This window comes from Oncorhynchus mykiss, chromosome 17 (assembly GCF_057628025.1).
Source record: "Oncorhynchus mykiss isolate SJ-2025 chromosome 17, ASM5762802v1, whole genome shotgun sequence".
Lineage (NCBI taxonomy): Eukaryota > Metazoa > Chordata > Actinopteri > Salmoniformes > Salmonidae > Oncorhynchus > Oncorhynchus mykiss.
In genome coordinates, this window is record NC_143038.1 from 28,866,907 (window position 1) to 28,884,959 (window position 18,053).

General features: G+C 44.0%; 1 protein-coding gene across 3 annotated transcripts in view; it reads right to left on the reverse strand.

Annotated features, from left to right (window-relative positions):
- The window catches only part of LOC110493951 (vitamin D3 receptor B), a 76,144-nt gene that overhangs the window by 19,262 nt on the left and 38,829 nt on the right, over positions 1-18,053 (reverse strand). For all 3 annotated transcript variants that reach the window (XM_090205173.1, XM_036949968.2, XM_036949969.2), the window contains exons 3-6: positions 13,339-13,486; positions 8,398-8,528; positions 4,139-4,323; positions 1,100-1,199 (exon numbers count right to left, since the gene is read on the reverse strand). In XM_090205173.1, the coding sequence (XP_090061299.1) occupies positions 1,100-1,199; positions 4,139-4,323; positions 8,398-8,528; positions 13,339-13,486 (564 nt within the window). The remainder of the gene's footprint in view (positions 1-1,099; positions 1,200-4,138; positions 4,324-8,397; positions 8,529-13,338; positions 13,487-18,053) is intronic.

Below are 18,053 nucleotides of genomic sequence, written 5' to 3' on the forward strand. Positions count from 1 at the left end.
CCAAACAGTTCTATTTTTGTTTCATCAGACCAGAGGACATTTCTCCAAAAAAGTATGATCTTTGTCCCCATGTGCAGACTATTTGCATTGACCCCCCCCCCTCTTTTACACCGCTGCTACTCTCTGTTGTTATCATCTATGCATAGTCACTTTAAAAACTCTACCTATATGTACATATTACCTCAATTACCTAGACTAACCAGTGTCCCCTCACATAGACTCTATTTTACTGCTGCTCTTTAAGTACTTGTTACTTTTATATACTATTCTTATTTGTACTGCATTGTTGGTTAGGGGCTCGTAAGTAAGCATTTCACTGTATTCGGTGCACATGACAATGAAAATTTGATTTGATTGACTGTTTTTGAAGGCAGGGAACGCAGGCTGTGAGGACCATGTCCCTCTGTGAGTTCATTTCATTATGAGCGGATGTGTTAATGGGAGACTGTGGTCTGAAGGTCTACAGGGTGTCCTGAGAAACCCCTGAAGATTCTAAGTAAAACCCCATGAGGGATTGACGCACACACACACACGCACGCACGCACGCACACACACACACACACACACACACACACACACACACACACACACACACACACACACACACACACACACACACACACACACACACACACACACACACACACACACACACACACACACACACACACACACACACACACACACACACACACGGGAGCAGGAGTGAGCTCCCACACAAACACACAGGAATCAATCACTGATGACAACTAACACCAATTGTGTGAGCTGCACTTCCCTCTCCATGTGTCCGCTTCACCATCTGATTCTGAATTGCTCACCTTTTCCCATTTTGTTCTGTGTGTGTGTGTGTGTGTGTGTGCGTACATACATGTCTAACGGAGGTAAGAATGTGCCATAAGCTCACTCCACAGCTAGCTTGAAATGTTGCCAATGGTGCTATCGAAGATAATATTTTTCTATAGCACAACTGGACGGTACGTTGTCAAAAAAGGGCGGTCACGTGTTTGCCATCAGAGGATCACCGGTTCAAGCCCAGTAAGGGGACAGAGACAGTGGAGGAAGCGAAGCTGTTAGCAGCACACTGACGTTTGTTTACCTGGAGAGTGGCTGAAGGAGTCAGATGAGGCATCAGATAGAGAGTGGAGAGAGGCAGCTCTGCTGGCACTGCGTGTCACTGGGCCTTCTCGGACCGGAGGCTAAAGGAAAACACACAAACCATTTAGTATACATTTTTACATGAAAATAAAATCAAACCCACAATCATGGCATTGCCAGCGCATGCTCTACCAACTAAGGCTGACCGTAATTAGTAGACTGGTTGAATGTTTGGTGGATAAGCTATTGGTCAACCGAGATTTTTAGTAGAGCAGTAGCATATATATACAGTGCATTCAGAAAGTAATCAGACCCCTTCCCTTTTTCCACATTTTGTTACGTTACAGCCTTATTCTAAAATGGATTAAATTAGAAAATATTTAATTGATTAAATTGTTTTTTCCCCCCCTCATCAATCTACAAACAATAGCCCATAATGATAAAGCAACATTTTTGCTCAATTATTTTTTTAAATTCCACGGAAATATTACATTTGCATAAGTATTCAGACCCTTTACTCAGTACTTTGTTGAAGTGCCTTTGGCAGCGATTACAGCCTCGAGTCTTCTTGAGTATGACGCTACAAGCTTGGCACACCTGTATTTGTGGAGTTTCTCCCATTCTTCTCTGCAGATCCTCTCAAGCGCTGTCAGGTTGGATGGGGAGCGTTGCTCTAAAGCTATTTTCAGGTCTCTCCAAAGACGTTTGATCAGGTTCATGTCTGAGAGCTCCTGAACAGGTTTTCATTAAGGATCTTTCTGTACTTTGCTCCATTCATATTTGCCTCGATCCTGACTAGTCTCCCAGTCCCTGCCTCTAAAAAACATCCCCACAGCATGATGCTGCCACCAGCATGCTTCCCTGTCGGGGTGGTGTCAGGTTTCCTCCAGACGTGATGCTTGGCATTCAGGCCAAAGATTTCCATCTTGATTTTATCAGATCAGAGAATCTTGTTTAAGTGCCTTTTGGCAAACTGCAAGCGGGCTGTCATGTGCCTTTTACTGAGGAGTGGCTTCCATCTGGCCACTCTACCATAAAGGCCTGATTGGTAGAGTGCTGCAGAGATGGTTGTCCTTCTGGAAGGTTCTCCCATCTCCACAGAGGAACCCTAGAGCTCTGTCAGAGTGACCATCATGTTCTTGGTCACCTCCCTCACCAAGGCACTTCTCCCCCAATTGCTCAGTTTGGCCAGACACCCAGCTCTAGGAAGAGTCTTGGTGGTTCCAAACTTCTTCCATTTAAGAATGATGTAGAACACTGTGTTCTTGGGGACCTTTAATGTTGCAGAAAGGTTCTGCTACCCTTCACCAGATCTGTGCCTCAACACAATCTGCGGCAATTCCTTCGACTTCATGGCTTGGTTTTTGCTCTGACATGCACTTTCAACTGTGGGACCTTATATAGACAGATGTGTGCCTTTCCAAATCATGTCCAATCAATTGAATTTACCACAGGTGGACTCCAAGTTGTAGAAACATCTCAAGGATGATCAATGAAAACAGGATGCACCTGAGCTCAATTTTGAGTCTCATAGCAAAGGGTCTGAATACTTATGTGAATAAGGTATTTCTGTTGTAAATTTTTTATCCATGTGCAAAAAAATATAAAAATCTGTTTCACTTTGTCATTATGGGATTTTGAGTGTAGAATGTAACAAATTGTGAAAAAAGTGAAGGGGTCTGAATACTTTCCGAAGGCACCGTATGTAAAAAAATACACTTTTAAAAATGTTGACCAATTGATTGGTCGAAAGTACTGACAACTTTCCAGTCAACCAATACTTTTTTAGTCGGGGAAAGCCCTACTACCAACTGAGCCATACAAGACCGCGAGTACTCAATATAGTGTGTGTCACTGACCACTGGACAATTAAATGCCACACTGCACACTTCGGGAGTTTCATCCTTGGAGCTAGGACCACGATGATCAATTCAATGTAGCTTCCTCCTATATCGGTGTAGGTGTCTGACTGTTACTGTTGTTTTTTCTTTTTGCTATATTTACTATGTGGTTTGTGTGTGTAATATTGTGCGGTGAGCTAAGAATCTTCTTAGGACAATAAACGGCAATCTAGTCTGGCAATATTGTGCAGGCAAACAGTCAATTTGTATGACTGCATGTACAGTATACTTCAATCTGTAAGTTCCTTGATAGGGATATAAATTGTCCTAAGGTAAATAAAAGGCAGAAATTGAGTTATGGAGTGGTCTGACTTCAACGCGAATGACGTCACTGAGGTGACCGAGTGGGAGTTAAGTCTATGTTGGGGGCCGCAGGAGTCCAGATACCAGAGAAGGAGTAGTATTTGCAGGTGGGGGGAGACTGGGTGTGAAGAAATGGAGTGGACACGGACTTTAACATACAGCGTATACATAATTGACACTGACCCTGGAGCAGGAAATGTCAGTTGTATAGAAAGAGATACTGCAGTGGGTGTTGTGTAACATGATGGATGCTGGCAGAGTAGCAAATAGTATCAGGGTAGGGCTTATCTGTGGACAATTGAAATAAGAGTGGTGTTAGGAAGTGGAGTATGGTGTTACAGAGTTGACACTAGTGTAACAGAGTTGGCACTGGTGTAATGGAGTGGAGACTTGTGGTAGAGAGTGGAAACTGGTGCTTTAGAGTGAATACTGGTGTTACAGATCAGAGACTAGTGTATAAAGTGAAGACAGGTATCAGAGTTGAGTCTGGTGTTACGGAGTGGAGGCTGGTGTTATGGAGTGGAGGATGGTGTTACGGAGTGGAGGCTGGTGTTACGGAGCGGGGGGGGGTCTGGTGTTACGGAACGGAGGCTGGTGTTATGGAGGGGAGGCTGGTGTTATGGAGTGGAGGCTGGTGTTACGGAGGGGAGGCTGGTGTTACGGAGGGGAGGCTGGTGTTACGGAGGGGAGGCTGGTGTTACGGAGGGGAGGCTGGTGTTACGGAGGGGAGGCTGGTGTTACGGAGGGGAGGCTGGTGTTACGGAGGGGAGGCTGGTGTTACGGAGGGGAGGCTGGTGTTACGGAGGGGAGGCTGGTGTTATGGAGTGGACACGGACCCTGAAGCGGTTGAAGTCAGAGTAGGAGTCGTCGTAGGTCTTGTGGTGAGCCTCCACCAGCGTGGCGATGACCTGGCTCTGCTCCTCGCTCAGCCGGGGTCGCTGCGCCTCCCTCTGCGCCTCCTCATCCTTTCTCCGTTGAATCAGGTCCTTCTTCCTCTGCACCTCCTCGTCTGTCAGAATAACTGGGAGAAAGAGGTTTAGAAGGAGAGAGATCAGGGTTATAAAAAAGGATGAGAGAGAGAGAGAGAGAGAGAGAGAGAGAGAAAGAGAGAGAAAGAGAGAGAGAGAGAGAGAGAGAGAGAAAGGGTTAAAGGAAAAGAGAATGTGCCCAATATAAATCATTTCTGGGTAACAATTAAGTACCTTACTGTAGATTTCCATTAAAATGGCAAAAAAACGATTTCTCACGCAAGAATTGTGCTAGAACTGTCTAGGAGTGGTATGAGTAGAAAGGAGAAAACTGAAAAGTAGCTGTAATTGGCAGAACTCTCTTTATTGGTCTATTTACCAATTAAACGCATGGTGATGTCATACTGATTAGATTAGAAAATTACACAGACATTTTTTCCCCCACACTTTTACAGTGTTAGTTTCATCAGATGTTGTACTGTGCAACATAAAACACAGAAAAAGCTGACTTGTGACTCGGTCTTTAAGGAGTTTAAAAGAGAGAGAGGAGCTCCAAAGAAAGAAATGGTGCGACAGAAAGTGAGGAATGGAGATATAACCATGAGTATATCCGACCGAAATGATTGGGACTAGGGCAATATGGCGCAATATTTTTCTCATTTTCGACGGCATGGTGGTATTTGACTGTATTCAATGTTGCTGAGAAATACAAGTTTGAAATGTGTTTTTATGATTCGCAGATGATCCAAGAACGGCAACAAACTAATTAGAAGTGATTTAAATGATCTTTCTCCATTAAGATGGTTTTACACTGAAACAAACTAGGACAACACTGACAGTGAAATGTTCCACTTTGTAGAACTTTTCATTTAATTGAGCATTGTTTCAAAATATAACTATAAACTCGGCAAAAAAACAAACGTCCCTTTTTCAGGACACTGTCTTTCAAATACAATTCGTAAAAATCCAAATAACTTCCAAAATCTTCATTGTAAAGGGTTTAAACACTGTTTCCCATGCTTGTTCAATGAACCATAAACAATTAATGAACATGCACCTGTGTCGTTAAGACACTAACAGCTTACAGACGGTAGGCAATTAAGGTCACAGTTATGAAAACTTAGGACACTAAAGAGGCCTTTCTACTGACTCTGAAAAACACCAAAATAAAGATGCCTGCTCATCTGTGTGAATGTGACTTAGGCATGCTGCAAGGAGGTATGAGGACTGCAGAAGTGGCCAGGGCAATAAATTGCAATGTCCGTACTGTGAGACGCCAAAGACAGCGCTACAGGGAGGCAGGGCGGACAGCTGATTGATTTCGCAGTGGCAGACCACGTGTAACACATGCACAGGATTGGTAAATCTGAACATCACACCTGCGGGACAGGTACAAGATGGCAACAACAACAGCTCGAGTTACACCAGGAACGCACAATCCCTCCATCATTGTTCAGACTGTCCGCAATAGGCTGAGAGAGGCTGGACTGAGGGCTTGTAGGCTTGTTGTAAGGCAGGTCCTCACCAGACATCACCGGCAACAACGTCGACTATGGGCACAAACCCACCGTCGCTGGACCAGACAGGACTGGCAAAAGGGCTCTTCTCTGACCAGTCGCGGTTTTGTCTCACCAGGGGTGATGGTCGGATCCGCGTTTATCATCGAAAGAACGAGCATTACACCAAGGCCTGTTTGGAGGTGGAGGGTCCGTCATGGTCTGGGACGGTGTGTCACAGCATCATCGGATTGAGCTTGTTGTCATTGCAGGCAATCTCAATGCTGTGCGTTACAGGGAATACATCCTCCTCCCTCATGTGGTACCCTTCCTGCAGGCTCATCCTGACATGACCCTCCAGCATGACAATGCCACCAGCCATACTGCTCGTTCTATGCATGATTTCCTGCAAGACAGGAATGTCAGTGTTCTGCCATGGCCAGCAAAGAGCCTGGATCTCAAAACCATTGAGCACATCTGGGACCTGTTGGATCGGAGGGTGAGGGCTAGGGCAATTCCCCCCAGAAACGTCTAGGAACTTGCTGGTGTCTTGGTGGAAGAGTGGGGTAACATCCCACAGCAAGAACTGGGAAATCTGGTGCAGTCCATGAGGAGGAGATGCACTGCAGTACTTAATGCAGTTGGTGGCCACACCAGATACGGACTGTTACTTTAGATTTTGACCCCCCCTTTGTTCAGGGACACATTATTCAATTTATGTTAGTCTTATGTCTGTGGAACTTGTTCAGTTTATGTCTCTGTTGTTGAATCTTGTTATGTTCATACAAATATTTACACGTTAAGTTCGACAGCTTTAGATGGTTTTGTAAAAATCCATATAGGTATTCATACTGGTAAACCGGTATTCACGATATATCGTCCAGCCCTAATTGGGACTTAGGCAAAATAGAGATGTTAACACTGATGCTGTGTGTGTGTCAGAACCAGCGTATGTAAGTGTGTGTGTGTCCACAAACACAAGACAGCGTGTGCTCTACGATGTGATGAGGCTGCCGCGGCGCCCGCATCGAAGGGGCTTGTTGTTGTCAGGGGGGTGTCCGTGAAAAAAAGAGTCCCTAGTGCTGTCGTCAACACAGCGCGCATTGTCTCCGTTCCGTTCCGCCTGTTGTTGCCCCAGCCACTGAATTAGCTCACACTCTGCTCCGCACTACAACATGTTGTTGTCCATGCAGCAGCAGCTCCAAGAGCAGCAGCAGCATAAGTGCATTCCAATGGCTCCCATTCATGTACAGTGTTCGGAGCGGTGGCGTCACTCTCTGGGAATTCACTGTTCAATCTCAGGGGGAGAACAACATCCGGAACCAGCCCCTGCTTCAAATACAAATTATAAACACCCGCCTGGACAATATCCGGATTTCACGGGAAAACAACAGAACGACCAAACCTTCCATTTACGGACTCTGAAAACAAACAGTCCATTGGATTGAAGCGTGGCCAAAACATCAGCAGGTGTCTAAAGTTCAGATGGGCGCATAATGTACAGGTTCTCCCAGAACGATCTAGTACTTCTAGTGGACATTATAAACATTCTCATGAGGGCAATGGCCTAGAAGGACTTGACCAAGGAGTCCCAACGTTGTGTAACACTATTGGTATATAACAAACACTATACGGCGTGTGCCTGCCTTGCGCTCAACAGGCATGGGGGGGGGGGGGGGGGTAGATGGCACTGTGATATGTGTCCAGTGTGTGCGTGTTATTGCTATTGGCACGCTAATACATGTTTTAAGGCGGACGTGATTTGCTTCTAAGAGGAAAGGAGCTTTATTTCATTTTAAATTCCCATTTTCCTCCAAGAGTGGCTGAATTATTTCCTGTTATCAGTGTGTCATTACACACCATCAACAGTTGCCTAACAACAGACTGATATAAGCACATCTCTCTCTCTCTCTTCAGTGCACTTTCTACTCTTTCCAACACACACATCGTCACGGTTCAAGAGATCGTTCATAATTCAAGAGATCATTCGGCCACTCATGGAGGAAAATGTGTGTATTTGCCTTGCAACCGGCTGAAAATACACTTCTTCCTGTAGTGCTCTTCAGAGTAAAATGACATTGCGCGATCATGTGTATGTCTGACCTTATACCTCAGTAGGACAACATCACATGGTTCAGTGGCTCAAACCTAGTGTTTCTTAGTCCTGGACCTGGGTGCACCTTCTTGTTTTTGCCCTAGCACTACACACCTGATTCCACTAATCAAAGGTTTGATGATGAGTTGATTAATTGAATCAGGTGTGTAGTGCTAGGGCAAAAACAAGAAGGTGCACCCATTTTTGGGTCTCCAGGACCAGGATTAAGAAACAATTAATTAATCTGCAAGGCTATCCTCTATCAGTCAAAAAGAAACCAAGCAATTCTGATGGAAGAGATGAGGAAGGAGGAGAGGGATAAGGTTTCCCTTAGGCAGTGCTCTATGGTCAGTTTTGCATTATGCTCCCTAAAAGCTGATGGTAAGATTTGGGAAAAGGGAAGCTGATCTCATACACTCACATTCCTTAACCATGCTGGTCTGTCTTAGGTCAGTTTTGCCTTATTCCCCCGAATGGCTGACATTAGGATTTACTGAAGCGGAAACTGATCCTGGATCTGTGTACAAGACACTCACACTCCTTCATCATGCCAATGTCCACGCAGCGCTTGAGCCGGCAGGCCTGGCAGTGGCGGCGGTTGTCCTTGGTGATGGTGCAACTGCCGTTGAAGGGACAGGTGAAGCTGGCCTTGCGCTTCATACTGCGTCTGTAGACGAAGAGGGGGAAGAGGGAAAGATAGGGATAGAGCGAGGGAGAGGGAGGAAGAGCGAGACAGGGAATGTGATGAGAAATAAGGTTCTTAAAATCGGGTGCTGAATGTGGCGTGACCCTTTTGCCACACTTCACACAGCATGATACTACTTCTGAATGATTTCTTTAAAATCTATATTACAATAACCAGACTAAATTAACATAACGAGAAATAGAAAGATACATTTAGAACATTAATGTGCATCACAGTTTTTTAAATATGACCCTTAAAACTACTAGTACTACTTTGAATGTTATAATTATCAATTGATAACAAGCCCATATTAGCAGAGTTGTTTCATTTCAAACTTCACATTTCTCTAGTACTGGCTACTTGTATTTAACAATATCATCATAATGTCCTCGATGAGTGGTCTGTTTGGTTGATGCCGGTAATTTCCGGTTTATCTTCCCGGCTCTACTAACCATCAGTTCGAAGTGGGACCCAAATGTGTAATCATAGTGTAATAGTTACATAAATATTTATGTCCTTCACCTTTTCATTCTGGATCCTACTCAAAGGAGCACAACCATGAACACATTCCAGTCGAGGCAAAAAGAGAGAGAGGGATGCTTAAAAGCCATGCATAATGACTAACAGAAACGCACATGTAAACATTTGTGACACAAATACACACAAATACACACACACACACACACACACACACACACACACACAAAGTGTTAAATCAAAATATATTTTATATTTGAGATTCTTCAAAGTAGCCACTATTTTCCTTGATGACAGCTTTGCACAATCTTATGGCTGCAGGGGCAGTATTGAGTAGCGTGGATGAAAGGTGCCCAGAGGTTCCCAGAATAAAATGCCTGCTCCTCAGTCCCAGTTGCTAATATATGCATATAATTATTGGTGTTGGATAGAAAACACTCTGAAGTTTCTAAAACTGTTTGAATGATGTCTGTGAGTAAAACAGAACTCATATGGCAGGCAAAAACCTGAGAAGAAATCCAAACAGGAAGTGGGAAATCTGTGGTTGGTCGATTTTCAGTCCAGCCCCTATTGACTACACAGTGGGATATTGGTTATGTTGCACTTCCTAAGGATTCCACTAGATGTCAACCGTCTTTAGAAACGTGTTTGAGGATTCTACTCTGAAGTGGGACCGAATGAGAGAGGAATGAGTCAGAGGTTTCACATTTCACATGAGAGGTAGCTGCGTTCCTTTGCTCTTCTGAAGACAAAGGAATTCTCCGGGTTGGAATATTATTGAAGTTTTATGTTAAAAACATCCTAAAGATTGATTCCATACATCGTTTGACATGTTTCTATGGACAGTAACGGAACTTAACATTTTGTCTGCAACAAGGAAACGCGCTTCATGACTTTGGATTTGTTTACCAAACGTGCTAACAAAAGTAGCTCTTTGGACAAAAATGATGGACATTATCGAACAAATCAAACATCTAATGTGGAACTGGGATTCCTGGGAGTGCATTCAGATGAAGATCTTCAAAGGTAAGTTAATATTTATAATGCTATTTATGACTAATGTTGACTCCCCAATATGGCGGATATCTTTTTGGCTGCTTTGTTGTCTGAAAGCTGTACTCAGATTATTGCACGGTTTGCTTTTTCCGTAAAGCTTTTTTGAAATCTGACACAGCGGTTGCATTAAGGAGAAGTATATCTATGTTTCCATATCTAACAATTGTATTTTCATCTACATTTATAATTAGTATTTCTGTAAAATGATGTGGCATTCTGCAATATCACCAGATGTTTTTGGAACTAGCGAACATAACGCGCCAATGAATACTGAGATATTTTTTATATAAATATGCACTTTATCGAACAAAACATACATGTATTGTGTAATATGAAGTCCTATGAGTGTCATCTGATGAAGATCATCAAAGGTTAGTGATTCATTTTATCTCTTTGTGCTTTTTGTGACTCCTCTCTTTGGCTGGAAAATGGCTGTGTTTTTCTGTGGCTTGGCTCTGACCTAACATAATCGTTTGTGGTGCTTTCACTGTAAAGCCTATTTGAAATCGGACACTTTGGTGGGATTAACAACAAGATTACCTTTAAAATGGTATAAAATACATGTATGTTTGAGGAATTTAAATTATGAGATTTCTATTGTCTGAATTTGCTGCTCTGCACTTTCACTGGCTGTTGTCATATCAATCCCGTTAACGGGATTGCAGCCCTAAGTAGTAAACACTTTTTTGGTTACTACATGATTCCATATGTGTTATTTCATAGTGTTGATGTCCTCACTATTATTATAGAATGTAGAAAATAGTACAAATAAAGAAAATCCCTGGAATTAGTAGGTGTGTCCAAATGTTTGACTGGTACTGTATTCATGATGCGACATCTGCATTTCTCCCTTTCTGTCTCACCTCTCTTTAAACCCCTTAAGTCTAATTTCTTCTCCTTCAACAACACATTCTCTCTTTCTTTAATGCATAATTACTGTAAATAAATATTTGTTTCGTTTTTTGACACACACACACACCCACAAACCCCCCCACACACACACACACACACAAACACACACACACACACACTTGTCTGTCTGTCTGTAAGAGAGAGAAAGTGTTTAACAACGTGATAAGGCTGAGTCAAATCAAACAGTGCATATACAGTGCATTAGAAAAGTATTCAGACCCATTGACTTTTTCCAAAAAAATGTACATTACAGCCTTATTGTAAAACGTATTAAATTGCCTTTTTCCCTCATCAATCTACACACAATGCCCCATAATGACAAAGAAAAAACAGTTTTTTAGACATTTAGACATTTAGACAAGTATTCAGACCCTTTACTAAATACTTTGTTGAATTTTTTTTTATTTTAATATTTATTTAACCTTTATTTAACTAGGCAAGTCAGTTAAGAACTAATTCTTATTTACAATGCCGGCCTATCCCGGCCAAACCCTAACCCGGACAACGCTGGGCCAATTGTGCACCGCCCTATGGGACTCCCAATCACGGCCTGTTGTGATAGTTAGTTGCCTTTAAGGCAAACTCCATTCAGGCTGTCATGTGCCTTTCACTGAGGAGTGGCTTCCGTCTGGCCACTCTACCATAAAGCCCGATTGGTTGAATGCTAGTTGTCACCTCCCTGACCAAGGCCCCTCTCTCCCAATTGCTCAGTTTGGCTGGGCAGCCAGCTTTAGGAAGTGTCGGTGGTTCCAAACTTCTTCCATTTAAGAATGATGGCGGCCACTGTGTTCTTGGGGACCTTCAATTCTTCAGACATTTTTTGGTACCCTTCCGCAAATCTGTGCCTCGACAGAATCCTGTCCCGGAGCTCAACAAACAATTCCTTCGACCTCTTGACTTGGTTTTTGCTCTGACATGCACTGCCAACTGTGGGAACTTATATAGACAGGTGTGTGCCTTTTCAAATCATGTCCATTCAATTGAATGTACCACAGGTGGACTCAAATCAAGTTGTAGAAACAAGGATGATCGATGGAAACAGGATGCACTTGAGCTCAATTTCGAGTCTCATAGCAAAGGGCCTGAATAATTATGTAAATAAGGTATATGTCTTCATTTTGAATACATTTGTAAAAAATTGTGTGTAGATTGATGAGGAAAACATGTAATTTAATACATTTTAGAACAAGGCTGTAACAAAATGTGTAAAAGGGGAAGGTGTCTGAATACTTTCCGAATGCACTGTAGGTCCTGGATGGCGGGAAGCTTGGCCGCAGAGATGTACTGGGCCATACGCACTAAACTTGCGGTCGGATGCCGAGCAGTTGCCATACCAGGCGGTGATACGAACGGTCAGGATGCTCTCGATGGTACAACTGTAGAATTTTTTGAGGATCCGGGAAACCATGCCAAATCTTTTCAGTCTCCTGAGGGGGTGCCCTATTGACAACTGTCTTGTGTGTTTTGACCATGATAGTTTGTTGGTGATGTGGACACCAAGGAACTTGAAACTCTCGACTGGCTCCACTACAGCCCTGTCGATGTGAATGGGGGCGTGTTCGGCCCTCCTTTTCCTGTAGACTTGCTCACGTTGATGGAGAAGTTTTTGTCCCGTCGAGTCAAGGATTCAGTTGCAGAGGGAGGTGTTTAGTCCCAGGGTCCTTAGCTTAGTGATGAGCTTTGTGGGCATTATGGTGCTGAATGCAAAGCTGTAGTCAATGAACAGCATTCTCACATATGTGTTCCTTTTGTCCAGGTGGGAAAGGGCAGTGTGGAGTGCGATTGAGATTGTGTCATCTATGGATCTTTTGGGGCGGTATGTGAATTGGAGTGGGTCTAGGGTTTTCGGGATGATGATGTTGACATGAGCCATGACCAGCCTTTCAAAGCACTTCATGGCTACCGACATGAGTGCTACAGGGCGGTAGTCATTTAGGCAGGTTACCTTGTTTTTTGGGCACAGGGACTATGGTGGTCTGCTTGAAACATGTTACGTATTACACACTTGGTCAGGATTTATTTTTTAAATGTCAGTGAAAACACTTGCCAGTTGGTCCGTGCATGCTCTCAGTACACGTCCTGGTAATCCGATTGGCCCTGCGGCCTTGTGAATGTTGACCTGTTTAAAGGTCTTGCTCACATCGGCTACAGAGAGCGTGATCACACAGTTGTCCAGAACAGCTGGTGCTCTCATGCATGCTTCAGTGTTGCTTGCCTCGAAGCGAGCATAAAAGGCATTTAGCTCGTCTGGTAGGCTCGCGTCATTGGGCAGCTCAAGGCCCACAATGGAGGGTCTTGTTGTTGCCAGGAAGTGTGTGCATGTGCATGTGTTTACATCTGTCCATACCTGAAGAAGCCCTTGCAGCCCTCGCAGGTCATGGCATTGAAGTGGAATCCGGAGGCCTTGTCCCCGCACACACCGCAGATCCGCGGCATGTTCCTGTCAAACTCATCATTGGCCAGAGTGGTGGTACTCACAGCCGTAGTCTCCATTACTACAGAGATGGAGAGAGTGAGGAGGAAGAGAGACAGAGAGCAAGAGAGAGAAAGTGTGAGAGAATGAGTGAGGGGGTGAGATGGAGTGGGAGAGAGGGAGATAGAGAAATAGAGAGCGTTAGAAGGAGAAAGGGAAAAAAAGGCACATCAACGACCGTTGACCTGCAATGCACACTGTGGGATTGGTTAGTATGTGATCGGTCCTCTGACCCCCTTCGGACCTATGGCTGAATTGTGGGTCATGTATGTCTACTGTTGAATTGTATGGCTGCATAGACAAACCATCTTGAAATAAGATACATATCAGACAGACAGAAATATCAGTGTGTTCGTATCATGTGTGTGTGTGTGCGTGTGTCAGAGAAGAAGGAAGCAAATATTTGCATGTGGAAATTGTTTGACGAAACGAAACGTGACAACATCTTGCCCAAAATCTTATGGTCATTGCAGAACAATGTCGCCTCTCAAAAATCCAACCCCTCGTCCAAGTCGTTGGAGGTGGAAACAGGTAAAGTACGGGATTGCCAGACAGGGCGAAGCATGGTGGGTGGCTCTACCACCCGGGCCGCTAAGGTTACCATAAAGGCCTGTCTGGAAACCTGGAAACACGCTGGCCAACAGGGCCCTGGTAAAGCTAGGTGGACCAATCATCCACTTAGTGGTAAATAGCATTTACAGAAACATTCACAAAGAAACTACAGCAAGATTTGGAAAAGGAAGGTGTCTCAAGTCAGACAAGAACAATGCTGCACAACCAAAACCGAAAGGAAGTTGCACAGTTGACCCCCCTTCAACCACAGAGAACAATTCAGTGACTTCTGTGCATTCCACAACCTTGCCATTGGAGGGATTGTCTTCCCACACAAAAGAGTGCACAACGCCACATAGGTATCTCGAGACCACACCAAGGAAAACCAGATACGTAGATCCTAAACTCAGCAAAAAAAGAAAAGTCCCTATCTTTCAAAGACAATTCGTAAAAATCCAAATACCTTCACAGATCTTCATTGTAAAGGTTTTAAACACTGTTTCCCATTCTTGTTCAATGAACCATAAACAATTAATGAACATGCATGTTCGGTACATCCGAACATCACACATGCGGGACAGGTACAATCCCTCCGTCAGTGCTCAGACTGTCCTCAATAGGCTGAGAGAGGCGGGACTGAGAGCTTGTAGGCCTGTTGTAAGGCAGGTCCTCACCAGACTTCACCAGCAACAACGTCGAATATGGGCACAAACCCACCGTCACTGGAAAAGACAGGACTGGCAAAAAGTGCTCTTCATTGATGAGTCATGGTTTTGTCTCACCAGGGGTGATGGTCGGATTCGGGTTTATAGTCGAAGGAATGAGCGTTACACTGAGGCCTGTACACTGGAGCGGGATTGATTTGGAGGTGGAGGGATTGTCATGGTCTGGGACGGTGTGTCACAGCATCATCGGACTGAGCTTGTTGTCATTGCAGGCAATCTCAACGCTGTACGTTACAGGGAAGACATCCTCCTCCCTCATGTGGTACCCTTCCTGCAGGCTCATCCTGACATGAACCTCCAGCATGACAATGCCACCAGCCATACTGCTCGTTCTGTGTGTGATTTCCTGCAAGACAGGAATGTCAGTGTTCTGCCATGGCAAGCGAAGAGCCTGGATCTCAATAGTGAGGGCTAGGGCCAATCCCCCCAGAAATGTCCGGGAACTTGCAGATGCCTTGGTGGAAGTGTGGGGTAACATCTCACAGCAAGAACTGGCAAATCGGGTGTAGTCCATGAGGAGGAGATGCACTGCAGTACTTAATGCAGCTGGTGGCCACACTACATACTGACTGTTACTTTTGATTTTGTTCAGGGACACATTCCATTTCTGTTAGTTACATGTCTGTGGAACTTGTTCCGTTTATGTCTCAGTTGTTGATTCTTGCTATGTTCATACAAATATTTACACATGTTAAGTATGCTGAAAATAAACGCAGTTGACAGTGAGAGGACGTTTATTTTTTTGCTGAGTTCATATGCATCAGCAAAATGCAGCATCAGACCACCACCTCATAATAGGACTGCTCATGCTGAAAACTCAAGAAATTCACAGACACAGCAAGAAAAAACAGTTTGTCAGCCTACTCCAAGACCAGAACATAAGAGAGCTACTCCAGATGAACCTTTCAAACAAACGGGTTCAAATCTCTTGATAGCTGACGAGGAAGAAGAGAAAACCCTGGACCAGAGGTGGCAGATAATGAAGAAGGCGTGGACAGAGGCATGCAAGGAATCCAGTGGAAGGACACCAAGACAACACAAATAATTCATCTCAGGAGAGAGTCTTGGGACAATACAAAAATTGAAACAGGCCAAGCAAAACCTCAACAACAGTCGCACAAGAGCAGCAAAAGCAAAACAAGGATACTCCAAGGCGGACAAACAGGAATAAAAGAGCATAAAAAAAAGACAAGAACCAACGGCGACCCAAGCAGAGGCAACAGCTCAACACAATATGGAGGAGCACTACGACACCACATGGTAAATGGCAGGGAAACCCAACAGACCAATCATAGACAAAAGCGGCAAAGCACTCACAAGACAAGCAAAGAGATGGGAAGAACACTTTAGGGAGATACACCAATACACCAATAGAGCCGGCCAACATACCTTTATCAGAACACCCTATTCAGGTCCATATCAACATGCCCTGTAAACATGAAATAGACAAAGCTGTCCAAAAACGGAAAAACAGAAAAGCACCAAGACCTGACGTAATACCTCCAAAAGCTATCAGAGCAGACCCTGAGAAAGCAATCCAAATGCTGCTCCAACTTCTAGGACAGATTTGGGATGAAGAAAGAGTACCAACGAATGGGTAGAAGGACACTTGGTCAAGCTTCCCAAAAAGGGCAACCTCAGAGGCCACAATAACTACAGGGGCATAATGCTTTTATCTGGGCCAGGAAAAGTCTTGAGCAGGATCATTCTGGAAAGATTTTCAAAAGCACTGGACAAAGAACTCCGAGACCAACAGGCAGGATTCCGACCAGATAGATCATGTACCGACCACATCGCCACCATTTGCATCATTGCTGAACAGACCCTGGAATGGAACACATTCCTCACATTCATTGACTTTCAAAAAGCATCCGTCGGCCTGGACCGAGAAACCTTGTGGAAGCTCATGGCACACTACGGCATACCAAAGAAGTTCATCAACATCACCCAGCAGTTACATCGACAGTCATCCTGCAGACGAATACACAATGGACACCTCACGAACAGCTTCCCCATAAACACAGGAGTTTGACAGGGCTGCCTGCTGTCCCCCCTTCTCTTTCTGATGGCAGTCGATAGGATAAAACGTTGGCATACCGTGGACCCAACTAGAAGAACAAGACTTACAACATATACAGAACAAAACCTCAAAACTGGCTTTTAGGCTTGGGTGGTATAAGGTATATACAGCTATTTGGAAATGGCCACGGGATGTTTTTTTCAGTACCGTCAACAACGTCAAAACTATTTATTTGACGTTTTTCAATACCTTTTAATATTTGTAGCTATTTTTGAAGTAAATTACCCGCAGTCAACTTGTGCAATGCGTTTATGAGATAACGCAGATTGCGTTCTTATTTCACCTGTCCCATTATGAAGCTGACTTAGTTTCCCAGCACCTTTGAGCCAGTCATGTGTGTTTGCGTGTAATTAACACAACGGGAGAAAGAGGGAGCAGGTGAGTCCAGCTGTGTACTGACAGAGGTCACGTTTTATATTGAAAGTCAACAGTGTTTCTTTTTCTTCAATAGAGTGATCAGGGACGTGCAACTATAGTTTTCCTTCACAGAAAATACATTAGTGCGACACATTTGGCATAACAATAGCTTAAATTTCATCAGATGACAACTGAAGTACAATGTTATTTGGCTGGCAGCCACACAAGTAAATGAGCTTACAATGAAAAAAAAAAAGGTATTATTTTTGATAAAACTATGCATGGCCATCACATTCCTAATATTTAGGCCTATCATAATGTTTTGCTTAAAGTTAATCTTGCGTTTTACCTGAGAAAAACAGGCTGGCTACACTGAGAAAAGTACAGGAGAAAAGAAGCTACACATCATTCTGAGTTCCGTCTGCTGATAGAACGCCCATTCTTGAATTCTCATCCAAGTTGAGAATTAGAAGTGCAACTGAAGCACAAAATGAGTCTGATGCCGAGCAGAAATTACAATAAGAAGCATTTTAGATTTGTGTTTACAAAACGCGGCAAGATATGTATTATGCATTTTTTTTCCTGAGTGAAAAATGCATAATTACTTGTTTGACACGACCCCTAGTTTAACTTGCTATCTAAGTAAGTGGCTGAATTAATAAGGCGACAGGGCATCATACTGTGTTAGCTTTCGGCCGTGTTTGAGAAGGCAAAGCCCTTTGGATGAGTTATTTTCTCCTCTCTGCTCTCAGCCTGTCTGCTCCTCCCCCCTCTTCTCCAAGCAGAGCGAGCAGGCCCGTTGCCCTAGCGACTCCAGACTCCACAGACAGCCCGTAGACATGCTGCATGGAGAGCCAGCACTGCATGCGTCAAAC